We start from the raw sequence: 22,112 nt of genomic DNA on the forward strand, positions 1-22,112 counted from the left end.
ATTGACGAATATGAGCGATTCCGCGCTGGGTGTCGAAGGGGCAGGCGGCATGAAGGGTTGTGGCAGCTCAGGGAGCGCCATGGCGTCAGAGAGACAAGGCGAGAGCCAGCCTCCCGGAGTGAGCTCGCCCACCGAGCTGAGTGGCGAACTAGCGGCACTGTCCGAAACGGAAGATGAATCGAAAGTGGCCTCACGGAGGTCTGCGGGCCCAACCGTGTAGTCGCCAAGAGGAGTCCAGTCGTGTCTCGAGTGAAGTGGGGGCGTACGCAGCGGCGAAGCCATCGGTGGCCTAGGCGACGACGACTCTGGAGTAACCGACACCTGGAAGAGGAGGGCGTCGGAAATAGGGGACGCACGCGTTGAGGAGAGCGGCGCTGGAACGCTAGCCGGCGACGGAGGCAGAGAGGCGGCGGGAGAAGGCGCACGTGAGGATGGCGGCGAGGTCACGACAAGCCGCTGTCTTCCGCGCGGCTGCACGTCCAAATCGAAGCCGAGGGCCTTTGCGGCGTCGCGCTGCTCGCGACGTTCCATCATCGCCAGAAACGCGGGCGGAATAACCGGAACGCGCACGTCCGGGCGTCGGTAGGAGGTCGGACACTCGACCGACAACTTGGCGATGCGGCGACTGTAACGCTCCCCGTCTGGCGAAGGCTAGAACGGGAGAAACAAAGTCAGAAAACTATGGAATACACAAGCGAGAAGGGAACGTACCGGTTCCTGAGGCAAGTGCGAGGAGCGCGTGGCCTCGGGCAGCTCCACTCCGTTCTTGCGCGCCTGACGTTGCCGAGTCGCGAAGCCCAGCTCCCAAGGAGTGGCAGGGCGACAGCGGTCCAGTTGGACGTCGCCATACCCACACCGCAGAGCCTCGTCGCGCACCCAAGTGTCGGGGAGGAACTCTGCGTCCCAAAGCGATTCGAGCTGCAAGAAGAGAAGTCAGAAATAACGCGAGAAGTGAACAAAGGTTGTGTACTTACCGCCTCGCGGTTGGCACGTTCCGTGCTAGCCCGACGGAACTCGAGGGAACCGGTGGTCTCCAGGGCCGGCAGATCAATATCGACGGCGTTTATGAGAAATCTGGAAACGCATAGTCAGCCAGGGACTCTTCAAGGAGAGAAGAAAGCAAGAAAAGTGACTTACCCGGGCCGGGGAAAGTCGTGATTGCTATACCACTTAGGGCCCGGCCTGGCGAGGCGGATGACATCCCAAATAAAGTATGCCGCCGCCGCCCATGGTGGTATTGGATCGAGGAAGTTGACGTCGTCGTCGGGCTCGCCCAAGACGAGCACACTCATGAACCGACCCTACACGGATTTAGTTCGAGAAAATCGCGTGAAGCGGGAGTGAAGGGACTTACTAGCAGTTGAGAGGTCGACTTGGCGAGAGCCTCGTTGCGTATGAAGAGCAAACACAAGTTGCGAAGAGTAGGCGCCTTGTCGGCGCCTAACCTCGCGCGAATCGGTCCCGTGATCGCTTGGAAGCGACCAGCGTACGCTTGAGGGCCCTGGCGCGCTTCGGGGTGGGGAGCTTCTGACTTTGAAGGCATCTAGAGGCCTGAATCAGCGGCAGAACGCGACGTCCGCGCGATGAACGTACCAGGATGACGGTTAGAGACAAAAATTTAGAACTCGAACATGCACGATGCGAGCTTAAGTTACGTTGCCGGCGCTTCGGCCCGGCCACAAGAGTTCGAATCCAGCAGAAACCCGACCTGCAGGCAACATTGGGGCAGCCATTTCAACAGACTGCGTCGCGCAGTCGACTCGGTAGTGCTTGCCCTACGAGTAACAACGCCGAATCACTCTACTAGCCATTTGAAATGACCGAGGACGGTCAAGATTATGGTGTGGGGGAGATGATACGCCGGGGCTAAGAAAATCGCGTTTTATAAGGGGAAATTAAGCAATATGAAGCGGATCGCCGGCAAGCAATCAGGGCTATGAAATAGCAAGCTACTACTGTACAGGGAGCTTAGCCTAGATGGTACCAAAGGTGCTGGTGCAAGAGACTGTCAGCCTGTCCAGCTTCTATAAGCGGGTACTATAAGAGAAACCGGTTAGCGGGCTACCCTGAGGGCCACTAGGAGCTCCGAGGCACCTGACCGCCATGTCTGCGCGCCTTAGATGACATCCTTTGGATCCCTGAAAGGGCTGAGTGGGATGCAGTCGCTCTAAGACCGCCACTCACGGCTATAACATGCTTTAGCAGCGCCGGAATCTCGTATAGGAATATGTCGCACCCATTCAGGCAGTCTCTGCTAGCTACCTAAGGGAAGTCTGCCAAGGGAATCTTTCCCGAAGCAAAGCCTGTTGCCGGTGCCGCACGCGCGTCACCTGACCGTGTAACTCGAACCGTGACGCGGTTCGGACTTTGCCGAAACCAACTCGCACCGGCGCGACGCTTCCTCCGCGACGCGCGCTCGGTTTGCGGCCCCACCACGCGTGCCTCGATACACCTCGGCGAGCGGAGAATTCGACTGCGGACTCGTGCGGTCCCCAGGAGAAACCGCGCGCTCCCTAGGCGGATAAGATCCATATCTCGGTATCTCGACTCTCTGGCGCCTCTTCGACACCGGCAATCTTCCAACCGGCTGACAGTATCGTCCTAAGCCCGGTATCAGCGCTCCGGCGCTCGCGATAGGCAGGAATTGGGCGGGATTTGCAGGGGATGGCGCGATATGAGGGAATTATTGGGAGGAGATAGGAGAAGTGCCGCGGCGAGGCGTCGGGCTGACCTCGGAGGGGCGAACGTTCAAATACCAGACTGTAGGATGGATTCAGGGACTTTTCGGACCCCGAGAAGCCCCAGTACAGCGCACCGCTAGAATCATAAGCTTAACCAGCATTTGACCGTCTGATCAGCCTTTGGGCAACTAAGCACCTGAATATCTCGTCGTAACCTTCGTATAACGCTTCCCAAGCGCCTGCGAAAGCTTTGAGCACAGACCCTCTCAGTAACCGCGACTCCCAGAGCACGGAACCTATTATTTCTCCAGTAGACTAGTTACTCCCAAGCAATACAAAAACCCGGACTCGCTGCGTCTCTGACCGGTGATTGACCATTCTACTGTGTGCTTGTTGTGTGTGGTTGAGGCCTGAGTCGATCAGAGGTCTTTCGAGACGTACGATCCCATTAGCGAGAGCGCGTCGGGACACCGTAGTACGCTTTTTGGCGGCAAAGGTCGGCTCGTCAAGCTGCCTCATAGCGATAGTCTGCGTCCGGATGAGGGCAAGGAGCAAGGAAGACGAGCGCAAGTACTTACAGTGGAGATTGTATCGTCGATGAGAGTGATGGACCTGAGTACGAGCACGAGCTCAGACGAGGTGCTGTTGTGGGCATTGTCCTGCTTCACGCAGATAGCGAAGCCAACGCGCACGATGTCGCCTGGGCGGAAGCGCGCCGGTGTAATGGCCGTCTGTCTGGTGACGAGTCAGTCACGAGAAAGGGAAGGACGAAGGAGGGAAGTACAGGCGACCAGGCGGGACTCACTTAAAAACGCCTTCGTCGGACTCAAACCCTTCTAAGTACTGGACAACGTTGTCCTCGGTGTGGAGACAACCATCCGCTTGCATGCGATTAAGATCGTCAAATGGATCGACGTGCTTCGGGAACGAGATCTTCTCCTTGCCTTTAGCGTCATCGCCGGTTTCGAAGTAGGGGTTGGCGACAAGGAAATTGTCGACGCAGACACGCTCGGAGGGAAAGACCGTGGATTTCGCGACGTGGCGGTCGAGGATGACGCAGCCATACTTGGCAGCCTGTACCGCCTTCACCATAGTGTTCGCTCCGGCGCCGTGCAGAGAGACGGATTGGCGGAACCCCTTGAAGACGGAGTCGCGGAAAGGGGCATATTTCCTTTCGTGAGAGTCAGAATGGAGCATTGAGACAGCTTATAGACGAACACGCGTACCTCTTAGGCTTGAAGGGAGGTAGCAGCTTTTGAGTGAGTACTCCGACCGTGTAGAGCGTGAGCTCTTCTTCCACGTCGGCGTCTTCGTCATGGGAGTGGAGTCTAAAGGTAGTGTAGGTCGCTGATTCATCAGGCTTGACTCGAAGACTGAGTTCCTATACGAAGTCATGAGGAGGGGGACGGGTCGCTGGGGGAGCGCTCACCTCGAAGTCGTCTGTGACGTACAGGCTGTTAGGCGGCAGGTGATCTGTTTGTCCGTGTTTGATCATAAAGGCGTCGATGATGGCGCCTGTGAAGTTCAACTCAGCCGCGAGTCACTGCCATAGCTCTTTGCTCACTCACGCGCCGCTGCTACGTCGAACTCCTTGAGGTTTTCCATGACTGGGGGATGAGGCGGACGATCGGTATCCGACTGTCTGCGCGTTCGTCTTAAGGGAATTTGGCCGGCGGTCGCCAGCCCTTGCCGACCGATTCTGCTTCCGCTTGACTGAAATTCGGACTCGGCGTTCTGGATACAGTCCCCAACGTATCGTCAGAGTGTGTCCCCCCTGTGTAGTCTTCCGGCCATAGGTCACGGCGCAGGAAAGCGGGTAAGCTGATGTCGCTTTCTGTTGTTTCTCACCTCCCGGGCATACAGGTCGCAATTTTGCGAACGGGCAAGTGCGCTACTTGGAAGCTCATACGCTGCCCAGCCGACTGGTACCCGTATAACGATCAAGACCGCGTGCGACCGCATCTTCAAGGAACGACGAACATGCTGTCGAGGAGCGCGTCCGACTGGACGAGAATTCTGTCATCGGATGTCCATACGCCCAGGTAAATTTTGGCCGAATCGGGTGAAAGTTTGGACCTTCACTTCGACCCCTAAACGCGATAGCCACCTCGCTACGAGGTGACCGGGCGGTCCGCCCGCATCGACCTTCAACCAGGCGCGACAAATCGGGCAATAATTTGACCATAGCCCCCCTGTCGTTATCGCTGGGCAGAGGGCATTCGGATGTTTGCGGGTACGCACTTTCTTCCTCCTTAAAGGCGCTTCCCCAGTACTTAGAATTCTCGTCGGTTTTGCCGTCTTTACTCCCGCCTTCTTGCCCACCTCGATAGCTCTCACGCGCCATCATACCCTCCCCCCGTCCCAACTCGATATCTTCAACCAGAACAATCGCAGTTATGACTCAGTGCGTTCTCGTCGTATGCGTATACATTGCCAAGTCTGACGACTCCAACAGGCTTCCCATCCCCCCTCCTTTCGCTGCAATGACTCCGGAGCAGATGCAGGCGATGTTCGCCTTCTTCATGCAAAATCAGGCCACTGCTCTGTGTGTACCGTGCGATCGACCCCACTCTGTATGCTGACTACTCGTTCACTCGCAGCGCTGCTGCTAGTCCATCCCCTCAAGGAAATGTCGGGCCGCCCTCTGCGCCGCAGTGAGTTTACAACATGGTTCCATCGTCGGCTCCACTGATTCATTGACTCGTAATTTAGGGAGGCGCCTGCGCACGACGATGAGGTTGAAGGGGGGCCGGTCGATAGGTGCGCGAGTATAATCAGTTTTGCTCATTCACACTGACCCGCTGCCAGTCATACCGCCACGGCTCAGGCGCCCCCGACTCCTACCAAGACGCCCCCTCGGCGCAAGACCGTCGCGTACGCAGATCATTCCCTGTCCCTTTCATTGTCCTGATTGGCCGACCAGCGCAACGCCCGCGACCCCTCGTGTGCCCGTCAACACGACTTCAGTGATCGGCAATCTACCCAAGTCAGCGGCCTCGACGCCGTCATCCAAAATGGCGCAACTCACGCTCGATGGCCGCAAGTAAGCGTTGGCCTTTCTTCGCATCCCCGGTTCTTACAATTGTTTAGGTTGTCGGCAACGCCGCCCACGGACGGTAGACGTCGCGTCGCAATGTCTGCCTCCACCCGCAAGGGACCGATTCCTACGGGTCATGATCCCCAGTAAGCATCCGACTGAGTATGTAGCGATTTTAGATCGCTGATTCAAATGACCAGGCTGGTCTTTGAGGACATTTTCAGCGACAACGCCTTTGAGCGCGACCCTGGCGCCGCGGATTCCGCAGATGACAATGCCAAGGTGGACGACGGCGATGAGTGAGCATCCTGCGACATCACGGCACAATGTCTATCGCGCTAACGTAGCTTTCAGGTCTGATCCCTTCGAAGGGTTTCCTGAGATCGTCACCGTGCCTACCACCGAGCGCGCCGATGACGGGGATGATGCCGCGGTCAATGAGTGCGTACTCATCACATGGGAACCGCAGACGCGCTGAGCTCACGTACTATCCAGCACTCCAAAGCCGACGGGAACAAGGCGCAAGCGGAATGAGTGTGTACTTTTTCGCGTGAATGACAGTCCACTGATCAGGTACAGTCCTACGACTCCGAGGTGGATGAGCACCCGTCGTACGAGGACCAGGTGAGTCTGATGTCGTACAGCCTTCTTCTCGGCTGACGTGCGTTCTGCAGCTCTCAGTCTAGCCCGCCAGCTGTTCAAACCAGCCCCAAGAAGAAGGCGAGGGTCGCATCGCCGACGGGCAGCCCGGTACCCAGTCCCACCGTGTCCAAGATAGCGGTTGGCGAGGGCATGGCCTCCCCTTTCGAGTCCCCGAGCCAGGACACGTTGGCGTCGGACGTCGAAGCCTTGAAGTGAAGTGTCGGACTTACGCCTTGTCGCCATGTACTGACCGCCTTCTAGGCGTTTGCTAGCTTCAGCACGACAAGGCGTCAAGATCCCAGCGTCAGTGCATATGTTCTTGCTCATTGCTCCTGTTTCCTGACGCATTCCCGAAGTCTTGCCCCGCTGCTGGAGGAGGCGAAGGCTGCGGAGCTACTCGATCTGGAAGCCCTTTGCGCGAGTGGCGACGAGGATGACGAAGACGAGCACGGCGATCTCAAGGGCTTCGTCGTTGGGGACGACGTTGTTGAGTACGATGAATCGGCGCCTTCGTTGCCGGACGACGACGCACCCCAGCCTCCTCCCCGGTGAGTTACTCTCCTGCCTCCAATACCTTGTGCTCACTCTGTACAGTAAAAGGTTGTATCGACGTCAGGGAGCGGATGACCCCGCTGAAGACCAGTGAGTACTCTTGCATCGGATATCTGATTCGTCGCTGACCTCCACAGATCTTCGGAGGTGGAGATCGTTCCGACGTGAGTGGTGTTTTGTAGACCATCTGCCTTCGTCTGACGCAGTTGAAGACCTAACAAAGGCAAGAGCCGTGCAGCCCCGCCCCCTCCGCCTCCGCCTCCTCCGCCGTCGAGGCCTATTCCTGGGCCGTCTGGCGAACGTAGGTCCCGCAACGCGGTCGAAGTGAGTAAAGGGACGTGCCGACAAAGTGTGCTTTTGCTAATCCATCCCAAGTACGCATGGCAGACCGCGAAGATTAAGCTCAGCGCGGCGCCGCGAGGTCTTCACCCTGGATCGACCGCTCTTGATCACGGTCTGAGCGTTTGCGAGCCCTTGTACGTACGGGTGTTTATTGGCGTTTTCATTAGCTAACTAAGCTTGCAGGGACATCAGTCCGCCTGCCGAGCTGTTCAGCTGGATTCCCTTCCTGGGCGACAAGATGAAGGAAATCGGCTATGGCGAGAACGTGAAGCCGGTTCCTGGGTTCGTCTTTAACTCATATGCTGTACTATAGACGTTGTCGCTCATCTATAAACCAGTGACGGCGCTCTGTTGCTCTCCGACTACACCGACGATGGATGGTGCACGCCCCCTCTCGACATTGTTATCGCAGCGGAGACCCACGTCCATGTTCCGTGCGTACATATGCGCTTTTCATACCGTGCTCTAGCTGACGATCCTACGTAGAAACCTCCTTCGAGCGCTTATGTTCCGTCGCCACGGGCCGTACATCAACGAGTCTCAGGTTGACCCTGACGACATCGACGCCGTCGAAGTCTCGAGCGTCGGTGCTGCGGTGAAGCGATACAAGTTCATGGTCAAGGAGACTCGGGCTCCCGCCGTGTCGCTCACCGTTGGCATCGTCAGGTACTCGCGACTCGATAATCCTACGTCAGGTCCCCATCCTGTGTGCTACATCAACGTGACGTCGCTCGAGGGCGACTTCGATCGTAAGGTCGGGCTGCAGTGCATGAAGTTCGGCCAGCGTGAGCTGTCGTGCGTGTCCTTCAACAACGCGGTCAGGATGACGACTCTGCCCGTCTTTGATCGTCCCTCTGGTGAGTGTATCACTTTGCATACGCGATTCGTACACTCACATGCGCACAGTTGCCGGGCCCACTGGAAAGTCGAAGCCCAGTACCTCCATCCGTCGCGGCAAGAGCAGCGGTCAGACCACCCGCCGGGGTGCGAACTTCGAGTTATCTACAAACGACGTTGGTGAGTACCTTCATACGACATGCATCGTGCACCATCTGACAAGATTCAGTGCCCGTTCTCGACGCCCGTAAGATGAGTCTGCCCGAGGATATGTCAATCTGGCACACGGCGCTACCACCCTTCGAGGGTCCTATTCCCAAGGACGCTGCGGCGATTGTGGCCCACACCACAAACATGTGGGTTGGTAATCGCTCCAAGACTGCCCCGTCTGGCACGACGTACAACGTGCAGTACAACTTGCTTTACATCATCATCGTCGGCGAGCTCCCTGCTGGCCTTGTCTAGAGTATATTCCATTATACCGCCCATTCTCCCATTCGTATGCCTTCCCTCTATGGTACCTGCGCGCCTATGCCTATGACTTATCCATGCTTATGCTTATGCCTCCTATGCTCCCTATGCCCTACTTCATACCCTCATGTCTACCCCTTTACTCTCATAGCGCCAGCGGACTTTTGTGTGTACTCCTGATGTGCTCCTCGATGTTCCACTTGTTCTGTACTGATGGAATAATGAGAACTATCTTTGGATATCTGTCGCGTTCGACTGAGCGGAAGACTCGCGGGGGGTGTCATCGGTATACACCTCTCCCCAGGTTGGCTATCATGAAGTACATTGGGCTGCAGCTGCGAGGTAACGGGGAGCTCATTATCGCGCAGCTATCCTTAAAAGCCGTGCTGTTGTGCATGCGCATGCGAGGACGGACGCGAGGCGCGGGTCCTTGGATGAGAATTCGGGGAGGACCGGGAAAAAAATTGCCCGATTTGGAACGATTCCCGGCATGGAAATTGTTTTCCGGGTACTCCCGCATCCCTCCTCACCGCCGTCGCTCACCTGTATACGAACACTACCATGGCGCCTCGCACAAGGAGAAGGTTCAGACCTGGGACTTTGGTGCGTGGCAGTATACACGTAAAGTCGTCGATCCTGACCGTGTGCAGATGCGCCTATGTTTGAACATGAACCATCTATCGACTGTAGTCGCCTGGCTCGCCTTCGTCGCGACGCTCTACGCCTGCGCAACGCCCCCAGCAGACGCCTCGAACGCTACCCCAAGCGACAACGCAACTGTCCTATCCCCGGGTCATGACCTGATCGGCGGGAACGTCGTATCTGTGTGCCTATCGTACCACGGAAGACCCTGCTCAACGCAAGACTCTCATACACCCCAATTGCCGTCGCAGCCAACTTCTTACGGAGGAGGCTTGCATAACTCGTCGCGGTGGCCATGTCCCGGCCATTCGCTCCACTCGTCGCCGTCTACAAATCTCCATGTAGATGTGCCCCCTTGCTCGCCACCCGTCGCTCTCCAGAGCGGGTCGGTTTCGTCACTGCCTCGGTGCAGTTTCCAAGATCTACGCGCGTTCGACGCCTACAATAAGACTACACAGTGCGACGATCTCAAACCCGATGCGCGTTGTTTACCTTACACCGTGCATCTAGTACCTCCAGCCGCTGCCATATGTCCCGCTGTCGCGTACCGATATGAAATGCTATATCGCCTTTCCCTGACTCTGAATAGCTGCGATGGTCAATCGTCAACGACCCGTGATCTTTCAAGTACGACGCGCCTGGCTCGGCGGACGCGTTGGGTCGCCTACAATCGTCCACGGCTCAGGATTCGAACGTCCCATGCGGTACTTCACGCGTTCTACAGGCAGGATTCGATGTTGAGCTGTCTCCTCGTTATGAGGAGTAACATTCGTGCTGTGTGTGCGTCTATGCGAAGGAACTTCATGAGAAGGTGGGATTACCGAGCGTATCTGGCCGGATACAGGCATGGCGAGGCAATCACTGAATATGTGCTTCAGCTCGACGGGGCGCCCCTCTTGATTCATATGCCCATTCACGCCTCCGTTCTAGTCACCATGTTCCTTCCCTTGTACCCCTATCTTGACCCTCGCATGTGCCCGCGCGAACCTGAATCCGTCAGAGCCCAAAGGCCGATAGGGCGGAGAGCTTTCCACAGGACTATGCGATTTATCCTGGGAGGTGGAGGACCTACGAACCGGTTGAAGTGGTCGTCCCTTCGAAAGTACGTGAAAGGCGCTTCTCCTGAGGATGTCGGTGATGATACTGAATTTAGTTTCGCAGGGTACGGACCTAGGGAAGTTATGACGGCGCGCGCGAGCAAGGACAAACTAGTCGTTGTCGACATGCCTTTCGTCAATGCTGTTTGGTTTTTGAACAAGACCCAATTGAAAGGCGCTAGTCTGTTGCACGACACCGAGTGGTCGTCTCGATGGGATGTAGGCGAAGCCCGTCTGGAGCTAAGTGCGCACGAATGCTCAAATGACTGCACGCCCCACGATTCCGTTTGCGTCTTCAAGAAAGTCGTCACGCGTACTGAACGTAACCGCCGAGACTACGCTAAGCGGAAGAAGGCACCTATGAAGCCCGCTGTTCGTAGTGTTGAGACGCCTGCCCACTTCCCTCCAGAGCCCGTCACTGACGACCTCGTAGAGGACATCGTTCGAGGATTCTGCGCTGACACATCCAAAGAAGCGATCGAGGAAGTCGGCTGTGCTTCGTGCGGGATTCTCTGCAATCGCGCGTCGTCAAAGTCGGTCAAGGATCGAAAACTTGACCTCTCGCTTCTCATAGAACCCCACGCAACTCGACTGGAACGAGATTCTCTCAGCCAGCCACTGAAGCGTGTCGACGGACCCGTCCTTGCGGAAGGATGCGATAGAATATGTGTAACGTGCTTCGACCATCTAGTGAGTGGTAGAAGACCCCCAATGTCTCTGGCGAACGGCTTATGGATCGGAGAGGTTCCGGACGTGCTTAAGGGTCTCTCATACGCGGAGATGCAGATGATAAGCAAGGTCCGCCACAATCGTGCCGTTGTTCGCGTTCGATCCGGCCGTGGCAAAATGATCGCTAATGCAGTCATGTTCTCGAGCCCTCTTCCCCAGGTACGCCGTGTTCTTCCCCCCCACCGGGAGGAGCTCAACGAAGTCGTAGCATTCACATTTTTGGGATCCGCTCGCCCCACGCCTGAGGAGTTCAATCGTACGCCAATGCTCATGAGACTGGATGTCGTCGAGAAAGCGCTGCGTTGGCTGTGTCCAAACCATCCGTCCTTTCATGACGTGGAGATATCGCAGGAGAACATAGATAGTTACCGCGTAGAGAATGCGCTTGTGTGGGAATTCCGTCAGTTGGCGGACGATGATACGATTCAAGAGGCTACCGCTACGAGTATGGCCAACGAAGACGTTGACGCTCCAGACCAAGGGCGATGCCCCTTCGTCGTTCATGGACTGACATCTGAGAAGTACTCTAGTATGACCATCAATCAATTAAAATCTGTCGCATTGGAGCATCTTCAAAAGGGCAATACGGTCCTTGGCGTGGGTCACGATGAAAAGCCGGAAGGCATGTTTGATAACCCCAAAGCGTATCCAGCGATGTTCCCCTGGCTCTTCCCCTATGGACTAGGAGGTATCGGTATGTACATGAAGGACGAAGGTTCCATATCAGCCAAAGTTCACAAGGCTCACTTATTATTGTATCACGACAAGCGGTTTCAGGACGATCTCTATTTTCCTATGATAGCATTCAATCACGAGCAAATTGCCGCGAGCTCGACGGCTAGCAATATCATGGTGAAGCGGGCAGATTTTCCTCGCGTTATCGACAAGTTGGCGACCCTCAATCTCCACGTACTCGGCCAGCTATCACGTAGACTCGAGGAAGAAGGCGGCGTAGTGGTTGAGACGGACGACGAAAGAAACTGTTTCGATATCATGCGCAGTCTCGATTACATTGGCGGCCATGTACAGGGTTCCGTGACAGCGAAGAAGTACATGAGGAATGAAATCTGGTCTCTCATTAATTTTATGGGTGCTCCGTCGTGGTTCATCACCCTGTCTCCATCGGATAGTAGCCATCCAATCGCACTGTACTTCGCAGACCACGACCTAGTATTCAAGCCGCGCATCAAGTCTTGGAAAGAGCGGAGTGATCTTGTCGCCCGTAATCCAGTTGCTGCTGCACGATTCTTCAATATCATGGTTAAAGCTTTCATCACGCACGTCTTCGGCGTTGGTTCTGCTCACCGTGGCTTATACGGTCCAACATCCGCTTATTACGCCGCCGTCGAGCAGCAAGGCAGACTGACATTACATCTGCACTCGCTGCTTTGGATTCGAGGGGCTCCGTCGCCGCAAACCATCCGCGATAGGTTGCTTGGCGGCGATACAGCGTTTGAAAGAGAAATGATCCGTTATCTTGAAGAGATGCAAACTGGCCAATTCTTAACGGGCGACATTGAGACGGTGAGAGCAAGAGTACCTTTCCGCCCGAAGAATGATGCCGAAGACGACGTCCATCGCTTGTACAAGGAAGATACAGCTGAGGTTGATGATGAGCGCCTGAAGCAGAAAGACGCGACGCGACGAAAGGGTGCGTACGAGGATCCAACCCAGACCCTTCCCGAACCTCCGCCTCCGCCCTGTAAGTGCAAACAGAGAGCCTGCGAATGTGCAGATAAGCGAAAATTGTGGTGGTCGCGATTCAAGGAGACCGTCGACGATCTGATCCTTCGAGTACAAATACATCGCTGTATCCGCAAACGAGGCGCAAGAGCAGCAGAATCCGCTGCCAAAGGACGGAAGGACCCACTCGAGGGCATCAAAGGTTGCAAAGGGGATGACGATATTTGCGAGGCCCGCTTTCCTAGAGATTATGTTAGTAAATCTTATGTGGATCGCGTCACTGGGGCCATACACTTAGTGAAGACGGAGGTCATGATGAACTGCGTTACCCCGGTAGTGACGTACCTCACCAGGGGGAACACAGATACTACGAGTCTGCAGTCAGGGACATCCATGAAAGCGGTCGTACTGTATGTATCAGACTACATCACCAAATGTTCTTTGAAAACTTACCACATCATGTCGTGCATAAAAGCGGTCTTCGAGAGACACGCGGCTGCATTCCAGGGGGCGCCAAGAGACGCGACGAGCGCTAGAAAGCTCATGATGAAGATGGTGAATGCGTTGGCACCCCGAATGGAGATTGGGAGCCCGATGGCTGCGTCCTATCTGCTCGGATTCCCGGACCACTACAAGAGTCATGAGCTCGTCATCTTCTGGTGGAAGAACTACGTCAATCGGGTACTGGACGACTGGCCAGAGTCTGTGAGGTCGGGCACCTTCGAGGAGCGGCTGATCTTGAAGAAAGAGGATGGCCAGGTGATAGGCACCTCCATTGTCGATGATTATGTGCATCGCCCTCGGAAGTACGAGAACTATTGTCTGTTTGAGTGGATACAATGTGCGAAAAAGACGAAGCGCACCGCTAACCAACTCAAATCGTTCTTAGCTGCTAACGCGGATGTAGCGCCAGGCGACGCAGACGAAGATGTTAACGCTGGCGACGATGCGGTCCCTGTCGAGGCACACACACCTCCAGTCAATTCCGCTGATGATGTTCCCGACGTACTGGATGACCTTGATAGGATACCGAAAGCGGTGGATCTTATGGACGGTACGCAAAAGTCACCTATGGCCGTCAATCGTCAGCCCCCTTACGCGTCGTTCTTAGACACGCACCCGCAACACGCCTCTCATCATGTCTGGTGCGATCCATCGAAGAGGCACTACATAGTCCCTAACTTCGTCGGCGGAAGTATCCCTAGAAGCGATCAAGGAGACCGCGAGTATTATTGCGCAACTATGCTTACCTTGTTTTCTCCGTGGCGTCGAGGCCGAGACCTGAAAGTCGAGGGGTACGATTGGGACCACGCATTCCGTGCTTACGAGTTCAAGGGTCGCCATCTGCAGTTGATGGAGAACTTCAACCTTCGGTACGAATGCGCTGATGCCCGCGATGATTATCGGAACGAGTTGAAGAAGAAGAAGCGAGTTGGCGCGGTGAACTTCAGGATAGAGGATGCTGAGGACGATGGCGATGGCGGTGTCGGATACCCAGGAAGCTACGGTGAGGACCTAGATTATGACGCACCCGACGACGGAGAGACGGGACCAGGTTGGAATCGCGTGTATCAAATAGTTGACTTCGCTCGGACGTACGCGGGTACATCAGGTTGGACTGAGATTCGAAAGGACGACAAGCACCCTGCTCCTACATCGAGCATTCCAAAAGGGGCGCGGCGTGGGTCGGAGTGGGCGTCGTACATCAAAAACTTGAAGGACAGCATCTTTCATGCGAAGCTCAGGTCAGTGCCGGTAGGTAATGGGTCGCGCAACGCCGCAGGGACAAGCAGCGGGATGCATGAGACAGGCGTTGTCAACCTACCTGCGTCTTACTTCACGAAAGAGTACTCCGCTGACAAACCGGACCTTAGAACTCTGATAGAGGACATCGTCAGTGAATTCTCCCTGAACGCTGATCAGCAGAGGGCATTCACCTTGATCGCCAACCACGCCGGTGGTGTCCAAGCAGACCCACTACGAATGTTTATGGGCGGTATGGGTGGAACTGGGAAATCAACAGTGATCCGCGCGCTTATCGAGTTCTTCAAGCGTAGAGGGGAGGAACATAGATTCATCATACTGGCGCCGACTGGCACTGCTGCTGCTCTTCTCAACGGATTCACGTACCACTCTGTCCTTGGTATGGGGTGGGGGTCCAACAACGGATATGCGGACGGCTCGAGTGTGAGGAACATCAATGACCGCCTGCAAGGTGTTGAATATATATTCATCGATGAGATCTCGATGCTCAATTGCGGCGACTTATACCGTATAAGTGCTCACCTGGCCAAGGCCTTGGGAAGGCACGAACTCCCATTCGGTGGTATGAATATGATTTTCGCAGGGGACTTCGCGCAACTTCCGCCCGTTGGAGGGGTTAAGCTCTACGACCGAAAGGTTCAGACAGACGTCGAGCGGAAGAGGATGTCGCTTACAGTTCAGATGAACATCATTGGGAAGGCGATGTGGCACCAGGTCACAACGGTAGTGATACTGTCGGAGAACATGAGAATGAAATCGGCGACAAAGGAGGATCGCGATCTCGCGCGCACCTTGGCCGACATGCGATATGCTGCGTGCACACCCGAGGATATGGAGGTCCTTCGCCGCCTTGTTGTTGGCAGTAGTCCTGCGGCGCCTAAGATGAACGATCCCAAGTTCAGGAGCGTATCGATTATTACCGCAAGACACGCTGAAAAGGATGCATTCAACGATCTGGGGGCTAAGCGCTTTGCCGCGGAGACAAATCAAGAGCTCACTTCCTTTTATTCGTGCGACGCCCGTGCGTCCGAAGACACCATCCCGGGTCGTAAGAAGAAGAAAGGCCGACCCGGCAAGAAGGCTGCTAAGTCGGGCTCAGGAATAGCGGAACACTTACAGAAGATGTTATGGGATTCGCTTCCCTGCTTCACCGATAATGTGCCCGGGAGGTTGGATCTCTGCAAGGGCATGCCGGTCATGATACGTTCCAACATAGCGACAGAGCTCTGCATGACAAAAGGTCAGGAGGCCGTCGTATACGATTGGTCCGCGTCCCTCGGCGACCAGAAGCAGCGAATACTCGACGTACTATATGTCAAGCTGGTAAACCCGCCGAAGAATGTGCAGATGGATGGTCTGGAGGAGAATGTCGTACCGTTGTCGCGGATGTCCCATACCATACGGTGTCAGCTCCCTAATGACCAAACCGTCAGAATAGAGCGAAAGCAGATCCCGATTCAACTCAACTTCTCGATGACGGACTACGCATCGCAGGGTAAAACCAGGACTTTCAACGTCGTGAACCTCGCGAACTCGCGATCACATCAAGCATGCTATACCGCTCTATCTCGTGGAACCTCTGCCTCTGGAACCGCCATAGTATCCTCCTTCAACGGCGTGATGCTGACGAAGGGCATGGACGATCAGCTGAAGAGAGAATTCAGGAATCTGGAGGTACTTAGCGAGATTACGCGCTTGCGTTACGTGGGCGACTTGCCCGCCCATGTCACAGGCGACACAAGAAATCAGCTTATACGTAGCTTCCTTGACTGGAAAGGCCCAGATTATGAGATCCCGAATCTACATCCGGCGCTCAGGTGGCGGTCAAAAGAGGATTGGGACGATATTAATGACCCTGTCGGTCGTCAGGCATGGCAATACGCAGCTAAGGACGATGAAGAACCGCAGCCAGCGCCTATCGCGCAATCAGAGACGAAAGGGACAGCGAAGAGGAAGAGGAAGGTCGAAGGGGACGTGGAAAAAACATCTCAGGACGAACGCCCAGCAAAGCATGCACGCACTTCGAATTGTGATGTACAGAGTCGCCCTGCTCCCCGAGGATACCAGTGGAACTCAACAGACTGGAGCTGTCCGTACGATGCCGTGTTCACCGTCCTTCATTGTATCTGGATAAGTGATCCGACGAGATGGAGTCGTCATCTTTCCAGCGTCAGCCCGTTCTCCAAGAAATTGGTTACCTTGTGGACCGAGTATATGAGTGCATCCGAGCGTTCGTGGATCGGTACCCGAGACATCGTGAGGACGATGCTTCATGAGAGCGATCCTACCATATTCCCGTATGGAAACCGGCCTGCATCCGCCACTCGGCTAGCCATAAACATGCTGGGTGACACCGTTTTCGCATCTAGATCAAGAAGATGCGTCAGTTGTGGATCCGTACGAGGTGAAGGGACATCGGCGCTGGGCCAATGCAATCCGCTGTACACTCAGAATTTGCTTCATGGCAGAGATCGCGAGAGATTCACCACTGCGGACTGGCTTACCGAAGTCCTGCGAGGTAAATCGCGGCGTGTCAGTTGTCTCTCGTGCCGTAGCGCCACCGAGCCAATAGTCACCGTCCGCGAAGTTCCTGAGCTGCTATGCCTTGATAGAGAAGACGCGCACTTACTTATCTCGCACAAACTGGATTTCAAGGGCGTCGCCTTCGCCCTGCGCGGTGTCGTATACGCTGGTCAGCACCACTTTACGTGCCGTGTTGTTGATAGCGTGGGCACCCTGTACCGGCACGATGGGATAACCAATGGGAACCTTTGTGAGAGGGAGGCGGATCTAGCTAGAGTGACACCAGATGAATTAGGAACTTGGAGATGTCGAGATGGTGCGGTCAAGGATGCGACCCTCGTCTTCTACGTGCGTGTGAGGCCCTAGGTTGTGTTCTCATATATACTTGGCACATGTTGAGTGACCCAGTAGCATGTTGGTCCGCGGGGGTGGGGTAGGGCGGGAGGGGTTATGTTGGAGGAAGCGGTGGTGTACGACGATGATGAGTGTCACGTGCTATTATCTTGCGATGGATATTTGTGGCGTAATGACGTGTACTTTCCTTACATGGTTCATTTTCACCCATTCTCCCCGACCTAGCATCCTCGCTGCTTGAACTTCCTCTGAGCCTACGGACTACATAGCCAATTCACATCTTGGTCGGTATGCTTCTCAGATATCACAGCGACCTTCCGATTCTGACGACCTTGCTGCCAAATGCAATGTGTATCCCACTGCCCCCCTCGTACCTGCCACCGAGCAGCGTCTTCTGCATCTACATCTTCTTCCGAGTCGGAAAACGAGCGGCCCTACAATGCCGCTGCACATGCCCCACGCCAATGGGCGGCTCGCATGAGACGATGTGCATGAATATTTGATTTCCGCCGTGCCGAGCTCGCAGGCCGCCTCCTATCAGACGCATCGGCTCTTCTGCGTCCGAAGCCGGCGGAGTCTCATCCTCGTCTGGCTTTTTTACCCTCCTTGTGATCGCCCCCCACCGTCCGCCCGTCGACCGCTGGTATGATTCTGTGCGTATATCTGCCCTCCTTCTGCCCCATCGCTCACGAACCCGTTGCAGACCCGAACCATGCGACGCGCCCCTATGCTCTTGCCTCAGCGCCCGCGATCTCATAAGCTATGGCCAAGTTTGTCGCGACACTCGCCGAGCCGTCACCGACTACAGTAGCTTAGCCTTCCAGGTGAAGTACGCCCTCGAACCCTTCATGGATCACAAAGACGTCGTCCTCTTCCGCGAGGTCCTCAGGGACACTGGCGCAGTCATATCCGGCGCTGTCGCTCTACATTTCTTCAACCGCGTAACGGTCCAAGACACTCCCCTCGAAATCTACGTCGAGCGCACGCACACGATGGAAGTCGCCCTATTCTTCGATTATATTGGTTACCAGTATCGGCCTCGAGAGAGACAGGAGGGCATCCTCGCGGACGCCCACAGCCTCGCCATTAATCGCTTCAACCTGCGCGATGCCGCCATCTCCGAGTTACACTCCATCCTAGACATGTTTACCCTCGTCCGGGGTGACACAGAGGTCAAGATCATGATGGTCGTTGACAGCGCACTCGATGCCATCCTGGACTTCCACTCTTGTGCGTGTCGCGGCATAGTCCTTCCTCGTCTTCTGACTGTAGTTCCCAGCTCCCGTGATGAACTTCATCACTTATAGGTCGGCTTACTCGCTCTTCCCTTACAACACGTTCATCAAGAAGTCGGGCCTTCTCTTCGTTGAGGATAACGGTCACGTCGACGGGTATAGGAGACGCGGTTGGAGAATGTACCGGCGCCTATCCAACTCACGGTACGAGACCGTCGGCAAGGAGATCACTGTCGGTACTCGCTACGTTGGGGACCAACATACGTGGACTATCGACCTTGATGACCTGTGCGTTCCGGTGATCTTTCCTTACCTTCCGAATTAACCTTTCTACAGTGCGCCGCAGGACTTGGACCCTATGCTATTCAATTCGTTCGAACTCCAATGGTCGCGTAGGGTGGACGCGTACATCCTCCCGCAAATCGCTCGCCTGGTTTTCCTCGCGCCCCAATATTGGACGCAAAGCCGGCTATTCGCCAGCAGCGACCTCATTCACCGCTTTACGGTTGCCCTTCATTCCATTCAGCCCGTGGCCTATAGGTGAGCGACTTCGCACTCGTCCGATTCTACCCGCTGATGCTGCGTACAGACAAACCGACGACGACGTCGTCCGCGCCGTCCTCTCCAGTGGCGAAGATACACTCTTCAAATTTCATCCTCCTTGCGCGACGGACACTATCATGCTGGTTCCTTGGAAGGCAACTCTCAGGAAGTACCGGGTGCCCGTCGTCAAGATTCGCGGTGCGAGGTTGTACCCCCCCGAGGGCTTGGTTTGTGAAGTACAATGCGCTCCTGCCTCGTCTAATCGTGCCTCTAGGAAGATCCTTTCGCGCCCGACGAAGCGAGGAGGACCCCTGAACCGAATGCCGTACCTTCGTCCCACATGCAGCCGGCCAATCAGCACTCGGACGACCATATAGATCATCAAATCGGCAATGGCGATGCCCAGACGGCGATCAGCGCCATCCACGCCGCGCCGGCTCCCATACCCTCCAACTCGGCGAACCCGCTTATCGGCGTCACCGAAGAGCTACAGGTACGGACTTCGCCTGGCTTGCTTATCTACTTTCTGACATCCCTCGCGTAGCTAGCGGTCTGGGACGGCGTCGGTGACTTTGAGGTCTACACTCGTCCTCGGAAAAAGGCTCGGAGAGCGGATGTCGTATGATACTCTTAGTTGCAGCGGTCATACAATGATGATACGAAACACGCAATAGGGTCTACATCTACATATATATGGTTCGATGAAGCCATCCTCTTGTGGCCGCAACGATAGGCATGTGAGCGTCGTACCTTCATAGTCGGATGCAAAAAATTGCCTTCTATGGAATGCGATCGGTGATGACGTAAACCTTCCGTCTTCGCTCCGTCTTTTCCCTCCCCTCTTCCTCGACCTCCCCCCTCGCTGCGTCCCGCTTCCATCGCAGTCTCCTGTTCCCGCACATTGAGTACCATCAGGACTTGTCTCTCTCTGCCTCTTCTATGCGACCAGGCATCTTCTTTGCTTCCGATCTTCACTGTCGTGCGGTCGCTCGGCGACACTCCGCCTGGATCACGATGACACGACGTGCGTGTCCTGCAATTTCACCTCTCCCGCTTCAAGTTTGCTAACTATTTGTCCTGAGGCACCATTCTTATCGAGCTCCGCGGCGGCTTGCTTCCCTCCCCCATCCCCAGGCGCCCTTGCACTCCACAGCGTGCGCCATGATACTGTACGTGTCTTTCGCGACCCCCCGCCGTCCCACCTGTTCATTTTCCTCAGGCCTGACATCTGCGACGATGACATCTGCAGTCCGTTGTCGTTGCCAGATCTTGTGACCTATTCGCAGATCTGCAAGGACACGCATCGCACTGTCCGATCGTACGCTCACAGAGCATACAAGTTCAAGCATTGCCTCGAGAGGTTCATGGACGCGGACGAAGCGGAGGGCCTACGCAACCTCATGCGCAAGACGGGAACCATCATATCTGGATCCATCGCCCTTCAGTTCTTCTCGCGCGAGCCCCTTCCCGATAGTGACCTCGACCTGTACGCTGACCGCTTTCGCGCGGTCGAGGTCTTTGGCTACCTGGCGGAGCTTGGCTACCGTTACCTTCCCCGCGCAGACCAGGACCGCGTGCTCGACGTCGCGCTCGTTCGTGCGATCAGGTCCGAGCGCATTCGCCCCGAATTTACCTACAACTTGGAGTCCGTCCTCGATGTCTTCACCTTCGGACGCCCCTCAGTCCCGGACGTCGTGATACAAGTCGTCGTCGTGGTTCACTCCGTGATTGACGCCGTGCTCGACTTCCACTGCAGTACGTACCATTGATCCTCCCGCCTACATCGCACGCTCACGAACACTACACATTCAGCGGCGGTCATGAACTTCATCACGTACCGCGCCGGTTATTCCCTCTACCCGCGCAACACCTTCGTCACCATGTCTGGCGTCGCCTTCGACGACGATGCCATGAACGGCCCGTCCAGCAAGTACAGGCGCCGTGGATATGATCTCCGTTGCGCGATGGAGGAACGCAACTTTGATCTCCTCGGTCGTGAAGTGACTTGTGGTGAACGCTACGTCGGCGACTCGCACACGTGGGTCATCAACTTCGACAACGGGTGCGTTTCCTGCTCGCAACCGGCGCCTGCGTCCCACAGCGCTGAAATGTAATTGCAGAGCGGACGAGCAGCTCGATACTATGCTCTTTAATTCCTGGGCTCTTCAATGGACCGTCGTCGGCCGCATTCGCATCCAGCCCAAGATCATTCGCCACTTCTACGTCGACGGCTACGATACCCTCATTACTCGTGTCTTCGCGACTGAGCTGCTCCTGCACGACTTCACCGATCGCGTTACATCCATCCACATCGACACTATAGGGTGCGTGCTGCTCGCTCGCGCGTGTTCAATGACTGACGCTTGCTTATGGACAGTCGCACGGATGCTGACGTTTTGCAAGCCGTCATCCGTAGCGGCTTGACTTCCTTGTTCTCCGACATGCCTCCGTCCGCAGCGGACACCAGATTCATAACCAACATAGCCAAGGTTCCCGTCGCTGTCGGCGGCATCCATCAACTCGCCCTGCGCTCTTTCGGTCCCGTGGATCTGCTACCATCCGCGTTTACCGAGAAGGTATGGTTCTCGCCTACTGTACTAGCGCTCGATCCTGATATTTCCTTCAGGTTCCGAATGCCTTCGACGACGAAGACGACATCGTGTGCGTTGGCATGAGTTTTGGGCGCTGCCTGGGCCGCCAGCGGTACGACGTCAACGCGCACAGGACCCTCGCGGTGTCTAAGGCATATACTCAGATCAATGTGTCCTACTCGTGCTCACTGCTTCCTAGGTAAACAAGGTTGCGCGTGATGGGCCCGTCGCGAAGAGGCGTCGTATTGATTGATTTAGCTACTCACTTATCGACCTCCTGTGACCTTGAACAATGACCGCATGACTTGGGCTTCAGCCCGTCCTTTAAAAGTTAATAATCTGCTTGGCAAAAATGATCATTTCTCTTTTTGGGTCTTTGCTGTTGTGTC

At 55.6% G+C, this 22,112-nt stretch overlaps 8 protein-coding genes across 8 annotated transcripts; 7 read left to right on the forward strand and 1 right to left on the reverse strand.

Annotated features, from left to right (window-relative positions):
• Positions 1 to 2,947: 2,947 nt before the first annotated feature.
• On the reverse strand, positions 2,948 to 4,286 carry SCHCODRAFT_01109647 (uncharacterized protein; the record flags this gene model as incomplete). The annotated part of the gene is made up of 7 exons (XM_003026254.1): positions 2,948 to 2,977; positions 3,123 to 3,209; positions 3,260 to 3,416; positions 3,487 to 3,852; positions 3,908 to 4,062; positions 4,111 to 4,196; positions 4,250 to 4,286. The coding sequence occupies 7 exons, from the start codon at positions 4,284 to 4,286 to the stop codon at positions 2,948 to 2,950; spliced, it is 918 nt and encodes a 305-aa protein (XP_003026300.1).
• Positions 4,287 to 5,077: 791 nt separating this feature from the next.
• SCHCODRAFT_0238578 (uncharacterized protein) lies at positions 5,078 to 8,556 on the forward strand (the record flags this gene model as incomplete). Its single annotated transcript, XM_003026343.1, has 22 exons — positions 5,078 to 5,085; positions 5,137 to 5,226; positions 5,282 to 5,335; positions 5,394 to 5,441; positions 5,490 to 5,555; positions 5,605 to 5,724; positions 5,772 to 5,864; positions 6,073 to 6,159; positions 6,214 to 6,256; positions 6,298 to 6,342; positions 6,400 to 6,572; positions 6,622 to 6,663; positions 6,717 to 6,908; positions 6,955 to 7,002; positions 7,050 to 7,076; positions 7,125 to 7,236; positions 7,288 to 7,388; positions 7,438 to 7,536; positions 7,593 to 7,688; positions 7,741 to 8,111; positions 8,161 to 8,271; positions 8,321 to 8,556. The coding sequence occupies 22 exons, from the start codon at positions 5,078 to 5,080 to the stop codon at positions 8,554 to 8,556; spliced, it is 2,262 nt and encodes a 753-aa protein (XP_003026389.1).
• A 2,105-nt stretch (positions 8,557 to 10,661) lies between these two features.
• Positions 10,662 to 11,543, forward strand: SCHCODRAFT_02520361 (uncharacterized protein; the record flags this gene model as incomplete). The annotated part of the gene is made up of 1 exon (XM_050343450.1): positions 10,662 to 11,543. A coding segment is annotated over one exon (882 nt), but the record flags the coding sequence as incomplete, so codon positions are not given.
• Positions 11,544 to 11,561: 18 nt separating this feature from the next.
• Positions 11,562 to 11,945, forward strand: SCHCODRAFT_02465160 (uncharacterized protein; the record flags this gene model as incomplete). Its single annotated transcript, XM_050342650.1, has 1 exon — positions 11,562 to 11,945. A coding segment is annotated over one exon (384 nt), but the record flags the coding sequence as incomplete, so codon positions are not given.
• A 342-nt stretch (positions 11,946 to 12,287) lies between these two features.
• SCHCODRAFT_01050459 (uncharacterized protein) lies at positions 12,288 to 14,669 on the forward strand (the record flags this gene model as incomplete). The annotated part of the gene is made up of 2 exons (XM_003026342.1): positions 12,288 to 12,566; positions 12,657 to 14,669. Coding segments are annotated over 2 exons (2,292 nt in total), but the record flags the coding sequence as incomplete, so codon positions are not given.
• Positions 14,670 to 15,047: 378 nt separating this feature from the next.
• SCHCODRAFT_02520650 (uncharacterized protein) lies at positions 15,048 to 17,366 on the forward strand (the record flags this gene model as incomplete). Its single annotated transcript, XM_050343459.1, has 2 exons — positions 15,048 to 16,300; positions 17,276 to 17,366. The coding sequence occupies 2 exons, from the start codon at positions 15,048 to 15,050 to the stop codon at positions 17,364 to 17,366; spliced, it is 1,344 nt and encodes a 447-aa protein (XP_050197171.1).
• A 633-nt stretch (positions 17,367 to 17,999) lies between these two features.
• Positions 18,000 to 19,757, forward strand: SCHCODRAFT_0114450 (uncharacterized protein; the record flags this gene model as incomplete). The annotated part of the gene is made up of 7 exons (XM_003026340.2): positions 18,000 to 18,007; positions 18,058 to 18,584; positions 18,634 to 18,877; positions 18,926 to 19,129; positions 19,179 to 19,359; positions 19,407 to 19,625; positions 19,677 to 19,757. The coding sequence occupies 7 exons, from the start codon at positions 18,000 to 18,002 to the stop codon at positions 19,755 to 19,757; spliced, it is 1,464 nt and encodes a 487-aa protein (XP_003026386.1).
• A 214-nt stretch (positions 19,758 to 19,971) lies between these two features.
• Positions 19,972 to 22,046, forward strand: SCHCODRAFT_02128055 (uncharacterized protein). Its single transcript, XM_050341880.1, has 6 exons — positions 19,972 to 20,301; positions 20,352 to 20,887; positions 20,945 to 21,194; positions 21,253 to 21,456; positions 21,510 to 21,708; positions 21,759 to 22,046. Exons 1-6 carry the CDS (start codon positions 20,294 to 20,296, stop codon positions 21,924 to 21,926), a joined length of 1,365 nt encoding a protein of 454 aa, XP_050197172.1. The 5' UTR covers positions 19,972 to 20,293; the 3' UTR covers positions 21,927 to 22,046.
• The last annotated feature ends 66 nt before the right edge of the window (positions 22,047 to 22,112 follow it).

This window comes from Schizophyllum commune (assembly GCF_000143185.2).
Source record: "Schizophyllum commune H4-8 unplaced genomic scaffold SCHCOscaffold_16, whole genome shotgun sequence".
In the NCBI taxonomy this organism is placed as follows: domain Eukaryota; kingdom Fungi; phylum Basidiomycota; class Agaricomycetes; order Agaricales; family Schizophyllaceae; genus Schizophyllum; species Schizophyllum commune.

Coding starts and splice junctions, on each gene's coding strand:
- SCHCODRAFT_02128055 (XM_050341880.1), top strand. Junction 21,195..21,252: donor GTCATCAACTTCGACAACGG/GTGCGTTTCCTG, acceptor ATGTAATTGCAG/AGCGGACGAGCAGCTCGATA. Junction 21,457..21,509: donor ATCCACATCGACACTATAGG/GTGCGTGCTGCT, acceptor GCTTATGGACAG/TCGCACGGATGCTGACGTTT.